At 35.7% G+C, this 9,672-nt stretch overlaps 1 protein-coding gene across 1 annotated transcript; it reads right to left on the bottom strand.

The window, feature by feature from the left end:
- Window positions 1-5,456: 5,456 nt before the first annotated feature.
- LOC110713979 (receptor homology region, transmembrane domain- and RING domain-containing protein 2-like) lies at window positions 5,457-9,474 on the bottom strand. The gene is made up of 4 exons (XM_021892434.1): window positions 8,696-9,474; window positions 8,301-8,531; window positions 7,215-7,613; window positions 5,457-6,526 (listed from the first exon to the last, which is right to left on the bottom strand). Exons 1-4 carry the CDS (start codon window positions 8,829-8,831, stop codon window positions 5,946-5,948), a joined length of 1,347 nt encoding a protein of 448 aa, XP_021748126.1. The 5' UTR covers window positions 8,832-9,474; the 3' UTR covers window positions 5,457-5,945.
- Between the last annotated feature and the right edge of the window lie 198 nt (window positions 9,475-9,672).

Genomic DNA, 9,672 nt, shown 5'->3' with positions numbered 1-9,672 from the left:
CCGCCCTTTAGAGAGGTAGGAGTGGTTTTCGTCCCTGGCTGGGAAGTCTGGGCCTCGGCCGCAGGGAACGAGAGGCGACTGCGCACGCTCGGTTCCTTGCCGCCGAGTCGGTCGAGGACGCTTCGGCGAACAGTCTCAGGTTCTCGGTGAGTAGATTCTGGCCGAGAAGCTGAGCTGCTGCTCTTATGCGTTTCTGGTCGGGAGGATGAGGATCCTTTTAAAAATTGAGGGTTCTTTTTCCTCTCATTTTCATTTTTCCAGGTATCCTCTTCCCACTCTTCCAGTTCCCGGAAGGAAGGAAGCTTCCCACCATCATGGTCTAGCTTCCTCCGCTGATGCCGGGTATGCGGAGGAGTTCGATCACGAGGTGGTGGCATATTTTGTGCCCTCATCGCCTCCATGAGCACTGCCAGCGCTCTTGCCACCTCCTCCGAGCTGGGCCCCGTCAAAGGGATCCTCGGCCGAGTATGGGAATGAGGGCGCACAGTCGATGGTTGGCTTTGGGGCACTGAATGTGTCCTATGATCGGACTCACCCCTGCTAGACCAGAGTGACTCGGCCTATGATGAGAGTCATGAATTACGGGAGAAAGGGAATCCTCCTTGTATGATCCTCCCCCCGAGCTGGCACCCTTGGGAGAGTTCCGGTCCGGCGAGGGTGATGGTGTAGGGGTTTTAGGCTTTTCGCCCGCTCCTTGACGGAGGCCTTTGCTCTTGCGGTTCTTAGCCATTGCTACTAAGATAATTGCAAGATGATCTTGGTTTGAAATTTGGCTTAAAGATTTTTGAAAGACTTCCCCACAGACGGCGCCAAATTGTTTCGGGTGAAAACAATGGGACCTTGCCGAAGGTCCGACGAAGTGGAGAAGACTAGATTCGATCCAAGAAATGTTGGGCCGAAGGTTTCCTGCACAGTAAACACACGTAAACTAGCCTCGGGGGTGTTGCCGAGGAAGGCCCCTCCGATGCTCAAGTCAGTACAGTGTGTAGAAAGAGAACACTATGCAAGAGAATTAATTGCTTGAGGCTTTGCTTGAATGAATGTACAAATGTAATATTGATGGCTTTTATACCTCTTCATACATGGAGAAGTTGGGCCTTAGCCCAATCGGCTTGCCTTGAGGACTGATCTTTGACTTTAGCACAATTGGAGAGATGAACTTTGACCTTGGGCTTTTAATTGGATCATTTAATGCCTAAGTCCAATTGGACTAAATTGGACCCAAACACATATAATTGGTGTTGTGATCGAAAGGGAACTATTACCTGTCACTGAAATTAATATTTAGTTACAAAATGGAAGTATTCATAGAAGAAAAATACATGCCTATTTTCTTTGCCGCCTCAGAGTATAACGTGTCTACCTACCTACCAAAGAAAAAATAAATCATGAAGCAATAATTCATTAATTGTCATTCGTTTTATACTAGTACTATACACATACAGTAGTCAGTAGACCTACAAATAAATGTCGACTACTTCATCTGTTTCACAAATGTTTTCCTATTTTCCATAATTTCGTTGATGTTCATTTTTTTAAACTCTTTATATTTTCTTTATTCGACAATATAAATTTTTTATTTTTTTCATTCCTTCGATTCAATTAGACATGTTAATATATTTCTTTATTATTAGGTTAATTCCATTTCTTAGTAGAGCCATCGACTAGTTAAACCATATATTAGATTTGAATGAGGGTTAATTGACCCGATCCCTTTAGATTAAACATTTTTTGTCCTAAATATTTGTCCCATTTAGATGGGATCGAAATCACGACACAACTCCATACATGATCATTTCAACATTTACAACAATGAACTTTATATATTGTCTCCTACTAACTAAGGGCCTGTTCTCATTGACTGAACTCAGCTGAATTGAACTGAATTAAACTGAACTGAACTGAACTGAGCTGAGCTGAGCTAAACTGAACTGAAATGAATATTTTATAAGAGAAGGAAATTAGGAGCTGAACTGAACTGAAATGAGCTTAACTGAACTGAATTGAACTAAATTTCAACGTAAGAGAAGAGACCCTAACACAACACAACTAAACCAAAGGGTATATAAGTATATTAGGCCCAATAACATATAAAAGGGTTCAGCAAATTTATCTTCTACCAAATTAAAATCTATCCAAAATAACTTTATAAGTAAAGCAAAGTAATTAAATAAAGCTTCAATTCAGATCAGCGTACCGTGCACTGTAAGTAGTTGCTTAAGACTAATACTCTTATATTATATTGGAGACAGCATTAACTAATTTACTGCTTCATAAAACATGCAGTACAACTAGTCAACGTCATAAATCATGGACCTAATATTGAAGATTCTTTCAATAAATATATTTACGTATGTACGTTTTAATCTTTAATTGTGACCTAAATTGCATACCTACTCGAGATATAATTTGTCACTGTAAACTTTGTTCATCAATTCAACAACCAAGCTAAGGGCAACAACTTAACAATTCACATATAACTTTTCCACTCATAGAACTTGTAATATAAGTTATCATACGGGAACTTTAGTTGTTTTTGCCACTAGATCAAGCTTAAAATATTAGGTTTATAATTGTCGATCATATATTAAACATTAAGTGTCTATATATATTCTTACCAATATATATATATTAATATATACAAGTAAAATTTTTTGGTACAAAAGACTAGGGGACAAATTAGGGCTCAAAGTCAAACATTTAGCTTGCTCCATGTCATCTTAATTATATTAGTGGCATCTTGGTTTAAATAATCCAAATCTAATCTTATATTCCAACACTATATACTTCATATATATGGTGGAATATGTATTTCTGTTAGGTGCCACCTTAGATTTAGTTTAAATATTCTAGATATGGCTAAAAATTTTAAGTCTTTAATTTAAACTAATTTATCATCATGTTATTAACTAAGAACCTACTATTGTTGCCAGCCTCATTGATCTGATGAGAAGAACTACAATAGCTGATTTGGACATATTTGTTTCATCTTATTATAACTTATATTTGACTTATTTCAAATTAAGTGAAGAGTTTAAACAAAATAAATTCAAATAAGTTCAAATAAAATAAGTGGTAGTTTGTATTCAAACAGAGCCAAATTAGACATCTATAAATCAATCTATGAATTATCATGCCTTTAAATAAGATTCGACCCACTACCAAACTAGACGACATCAAAACTTGTATTTGATCAAACTCTTCTATGATATACACGCGAGTATACGAGCTAAAAAATGAATATTTTGTCAATATTGGTGATAGATTAATTATACTACGTATATAAATCTGTATAATATATTTTCTTTCTCTAGGTTGAGTTGTGTAGTTGAGAGGGACAAATTTGAATTCATTTTATCAACTTAATTTGTTGATTATATTACTTGTACGGTATAAAGTATAAACTAATATAGCAGCCTACAACAAACTTGTCCTCTTATCTACACGAAAACTTGCAAAGAAACAATATAATACATGATTTCATCTACATTGGCAGAGCTCCTAGTCGTACTTAATACGAAGGAGACAACAAAAACTTAACATCGTACCAATAAAAATCAAATAAGAAATATAATTTTATACATACATAAATACATAAATAAATACATAATGGTTGTATTAATCGTTGTCACCTTAATAAGAAAAAGGCATAAAGTAATAAATACGCAACTCAATACGAGAATTATACACGTATGAATGTTTCACGTCCATCCTCACCATCAAGCACTTACCAACTATGCTTCCATCATTAAGTTTTTGCTTACTTATAGAGACTTGATATTATCATAAGTTCATTATAAGTAAAAGTTTATATCTTTATAAATATCTACAAAATAAAATTAAAGAAAGTGATAAGTTTGTACCTTAATGTGTAATATAATCATTAATTATATACATAAGCGTGCAGGGCTAATGTATCAAAGACATGCGATCAAATTTCGCCAATAATATTTGCAATTTATGATTACCTCTAAAGATATAATGTGTTCAAGTATGTTCATCTAAACATGCCCATTCGCGTACTAAAACAAGGCTTTAAGCATCAAGTTTTAATGGATGAGGTCCAAACCGTCCAAGCCCACAATCATAGTCTCTATTCAATGGCCCATACCTCACAGTGTTCAGTTACTCTATTTCGCATAGTCCGAAACTCATTTTTGGGTAGCCCATCTCATATGGCCCAATTTCAAGAGGCTAAACTATCTCATATATCCAATTCTAAGCATTTGTTTGGCTAATTTATTACTGGCTAATGCAAAATTAATTTTTGTGATAAGATGATCATCTGAATTCACTAATCATAATAACAACAAACAGGTTCTTTGGAATTTTGAAATAATTTTAAAACAAAATCTCTTTAATCCATTTTTAGTTGATTTTTACATTATTTACAGATACAAATTTCACCAATCCCCATTGATCAAATCTTGCTATGTTTGCATCGATGCATAACTTCAAAATATTGACTGATATCGTGAATTAGAGAAGGATGATGGGTTCAGGCGTTCGCTAAAACTCAGGATATTGGTGCTCGTGCAGCTGCTCACATCTTCAGCGGGATCGGGTTCGCTATAGCTAGAGGGGTGGGGGCCCAGATTGCATCTCGGCTCCCCACCAATTTCTTGTAAATTGATTGACTTTGTAGGGTTTTTTTTTTAATAATAATAATAATAATAATAATAAATATATCTTGACCTTGTGAGACTGAATGAGACTATTTGGTACTTGTGCTACACTGCTAGTCTGGTACCAAGTACCAAATAATGTGTCCACAATTGGGAAAAGCGTGAATAACCCAATAGAGACAGACGTACAAAATCAACTGTAAAACTTTAATATAGTGATAGTAAAAATATACCATTCTCGGACAAAATTATCTTAATGGTGCAGAGTCCAAAAGGAAGGAAGCCAATTATGTCGTTTTCCACTTTAGATCCAAGTTGATTGAAAAATATATGGTGAAGTTTCTTGGGGTCCTAAAAGCCAGCAGGGAAAGAATGTGACACTAAAATGCAGCAACACCACCCACTTCAGGGGTCAGTAACAAGAAGCGCAGCACAAGGCAGCAGAAGCAGCTCGTGAATCGAGCATTCTACGTCTACAAATCACAGCCATGAGAATATCACATACCCTACTTCCTCTCTTGGAATGTCCATGAAAAACAAAGTAATGACTGCTTGGATCTCATCAGCTCAGACACCAAGCATCATCCATCATTCATGCATACCATCGTATATTCTATTATGTCGCCTAATTTCTAAGTCTATTTCATATGTACTGTTGTTATACTGATGATGGTCTATTCAGATATAAAACTGATACACGCAGGAACACGGCCTGTGTAACCCAAATTTCTTGCTCCAAATTGTTAACATAAGATTTTAAATGCAATAGAATGCTAAATTAAAATAATCTGAATAGAAGTAATCTAACCTGTTATGTGGAAAGACTGGAAATACAATAAAGAACACCAAATCCAGTACCTTATTATTTCCAATTACACTGCAAAAAAACTGTTGTTTACAGAACAAGACTAACATGAACCTTAAAAATAACAAAATAAAAATAAACAGTAAGCTGGTCCGGAGCTTAGCATATACAAGCACTGTAATCAATGAGCTTATTCGACAAAGACATGAACAAAATAATAATCTTCATTCACTAATGGTAATTTGTATAATAGTTTGTGCAAACATTGGAGCCTCAACTCTGGAAACCAACACAAGATAACTCATCATCAAGCGGGGGCTAAAAGGATTAAAATAAAAGGGAGCAAAACTCAACTCTACCCTAGGCTACGATATACACAGAATTCAGCACCATGGCAAGGATCAAACGGGTATAAGTTAGAGGTCAGAAAGATCTGCACAGTTTTAGTATCTAAAATGACAGTTACATGGCAGAATTCACATACTAGTACACTACTTTCACGTACCACTCATAAATCAACATCCAGGAAGGGATTGTGCAGAACTATATGGTGAAAAACTTGCTGCAGATTCACTGTAATGCAATGGAGTCGGGTATCTCATAGAAGAAGATCCAAGATAGCTTGATGAAGCATTACTAGGACTTGGAACATACGGAGACACGTATCTAGTATTGAGAGGTGATACAGACGGATAGCCCAGAGAACCTGGAGAATAATACTGAGAGGCGTATGACCTTTGGGAGGACATATTCCTAAGGTCTAATGAACTTCGACTCAAACTCATTGAAGGAGATTGTTGGTTATGATATGAGTTGAGAGGACGAGGTATTTGAGGGCTACTTGAAACAGAAGGATAATGAGATGTTGCACGGGATCTTGGACTTGGTGAAGCTATTTGTATAGCAGAGGAACGCACAGATGATGACCTGAATGAAGAAAACGGTGAAGAAGCAGCAGATGATGGATTGGACGAGAGCAATGGTGTAGATTCTGAAGCCGGAGGTTCACCAGTGCTAGTCCTTGCATCTCGTTTGCAAACCGGACAAAATGTTCTCCATGAAGTGAGCCAAGCATCCACACAAAATGTGTGAAATTCTGCAAAATTCACAACATCACTAGTTAGATCCTCCGTGGCCACCAAAGAAAACTGCTATTTTATACTTGAAAGCACATCAAGCAAATAAGTAAAATTATCCTATTATCAATTTATCATACGAATCTGGTAGAAGCCGTAGAACAAACTCAAGTAATCAGCTTAATTTAATTTTTTACTCCGTAATTTTACCAGACCTATTATGAACCTTGGTGTTACAACCAACGAACCCATAAAACTTTTCGATATGATGAGCAAGGGAAACAAGTTCCCGTTCCATCATCTCTCGAAAAGTCAAAACTGATGATTGGTACAGGATAATCAGAATAACCGTTCAAGAGAATTCCTAATAGGTTAACAAGAACCATATTAGGCAAAAACAGCTTCCGCTACTAATCCATTTTTTAAAAAGTAGAATAGAACTGGACAAAGGAATTACAGGGTACCATGTAGCGCTATGTTTTTAAAGATTAACAGAATATTAGTTATAAATACATCCCAGATTCTCGCTTCTTGTGCATCAATGTGGTGGCAAATACTCAAATTAGCTTCTATTGATGTTGTGATACACGGTGTATCATATACCATATAGAATCTCCATAAGAATTAGAATTAGGGTGCAATATTACCTAAAGCAAATACTCACAAGCAAAGACAAATACAAAGGAACATCTCTATAGGCACACTTACTATGGCGACATGGCAGAATCCGGAGCTTGTCTCCAACTCTGTAGTCCTCAAGGCAGATAGCGCATGTTGATGCTGTGCAATTCTCCTCCGTTACAGATGTGAATACTAAGCTCGGCATAGCTTTAACTAAACGGCTACTCATCCCATGGAATTCTCGAACCCTACCTTGAGGTCTTTCCCGCCTAACACGGTGCCTTCTAACAAAGAAACAAGTAGCCAGCACCGCAGACATTGCCAGAAGAGAAATGAAAGAAATTGCCATTATCGACCACGCAGAACTTTCATAGCTAGCAAACATCCACACTTCCACATCAGGGCCAGCATAGGTCCTCAACTTATGTCCGGTTGCTTTTGAAACAAATACAGCATGGATATTTATACCAGCAGAGTTTCCTGCCACTGCATTGCCAGAAAACAATTCGTTAAAATGTTGCAACATAATGTTAAATTGTGTAAACTTCCTTGAGGAATGTAAACAATTGATCATCAATATATAGGGTTACAAAGATAGGGTTACAACTTACAAGACATACGACACAAGTCATTAGGAAACCTAAATCAAAGCGAATATTTACTTACATAAATACATTTATATACCCCTAAAATATATCCGAAGAATATCTTCCATCACATAACTAATTCATAAAATATACAAACAGATTCATAACATAAACATATGGTTTACAAGCATAAAAGTGAAAATCCCAGTCAATAATTTCCAAAACTTTCCTATACTCTTCGCAGCTTGGTCCTCGATCCATAATTCCAAAGGGAAATTACAACAAAGAACCAATAATCCGGAAGACCAATGCAACTTCTGTATTTTAACTCTACCTAGTTTCAGATAAGCTAATACTCCCACAATTCAATTCCAACTATCAACAATGGTTGGAAATTCGACATCAATATGTGCTAATTCAGCCTCCTAAACTCAATTATGCCATCAAAATCAACTACATAAGCAGGAGCAAAATTCAACAAAACCCCAATCCATTGTTTTCGAGTTCGATTCGAGCAAGTAATTCATACAACACACACAATAAAAACTGATTCAATTAAATTAGACAAAATGAAAAAGAGAATTACTTGCAACCAAACCACCACCATCCTCATTATCATAGATAATTACAGCTTCAAAACCTGCCTTCTGTGCCCTTCTAATCTTATTCTCAAAGCTACATCCACCTCTAACAATCAATGCAATCGGAGATGAACAATTTCCATCAAGCTCAACACTATTCTTCAATGGTGAACAACCATTAATTGGCTCTGCCATGGACAATCTTCCACACATACCAGTAAGCCCCAAAGGTTGTGCTGAAATTACCAATCATAAATTCATGATATTAGAACTTACCCAGATAGCATAATTTCAAATCAAACTAGAATTCCCTAACATAAAATCAATAATCCCAAAAATAATAAAAATAAAAAAATGTTTATTTTGAACTGTAATGCAAGGATTAAGATTTAAAACTCACCAAAATTTGCTTCAATATCATCAAATTTGACTGTGAAATTTGTTCCAATCAGAACAACAGAAGCAGAAGAGAAACTCAGCATCACGATGAAATATATACAACAAAATAAGATTTCTCTTGAAATCTTAAGACCCATATCAATTATTATTCAATAGAAAATACCCAAATCTGATCTTGTAACGATTTTTTTACAAGAAACCCAGAAAAGTTGAGGAATTTTTTTTGAGGGTTTAACTTAAAAAGGTTGACTCACAAGTCTCGGGTTCCAAGAAATAAGAAAAAACAGGATTGTCAACTTAAAAGGAATCAGCTTGCAAATAAACCCAGAAAGGGAAAGCTCTAATTTTGACCTAATTAAACTGCAGATTCTCTAATCAGGAAGAAAGGAAATTAGGTTTTCTAAGGATGGAAACATCAGCTTCCATCTGCAAATTGAAAAGGGAATTGCCAGAATTTTTTAGATTGTTTGCAGATTTTGAAGATTTAGACAGGGAAGAAAACAGAGGACACTAGACAAACAAAACAATGTGCTTCCGTTTTTTTTTTTATTATTATTATTTTGAGTTTTTTTTTTTTACTGTAATTATTATTATTTTAGAGGGAAAATTGGATTATTTTGTACAAATTAAAATAATGATTGGATAATGAATATGCCAAGATGCCAATTGAATACAGAGATAACAAGTTTTCTTTCAAAAAAAAAAAAAAAAAATGTTTATCCCAAAATAAAAAAATGAAATAATTGAGTACTAGATTATTCTCGGTCCTCAAACCTCATCAACATTATCTGTACAAATAAATGATTTTGTGCAGATGTATTTGGTTAACTAAATGTCTCTTGAACTTGGACCACTTTTGTTTATGGGATCCACCTCCTCTAAATACCCAATATAAGTTAGTTGCTTTTAATTAAGATTACAACTTCCGAATAGTATTTGTTTCTTTTTCTGGTCTAATTTGATGTAATCTTGTGGCAA

This window comes from Chenopodium quinoa, unplaced genomic scaffold (genome assembly GCF_001683475.1).
Source record: "Chenopodium quinoa cultivar QQ74 unplaced genomic scaffold, ASM168347v1, whole genome shotgun sequence".
Classification (NCBI taxonomy): Eukaryota; Viridiplantae; Streptophyta; class Magnoliopsida; order Caryophyllales; family Amaranthaceae; genus Chenopodium; species Chenopodium quinoa.
The sequence above is the reverse complement of the archived record's forward strand: the minus strand, read 5'-3'. Positions and strand labels throughout refer to the sequence as shown.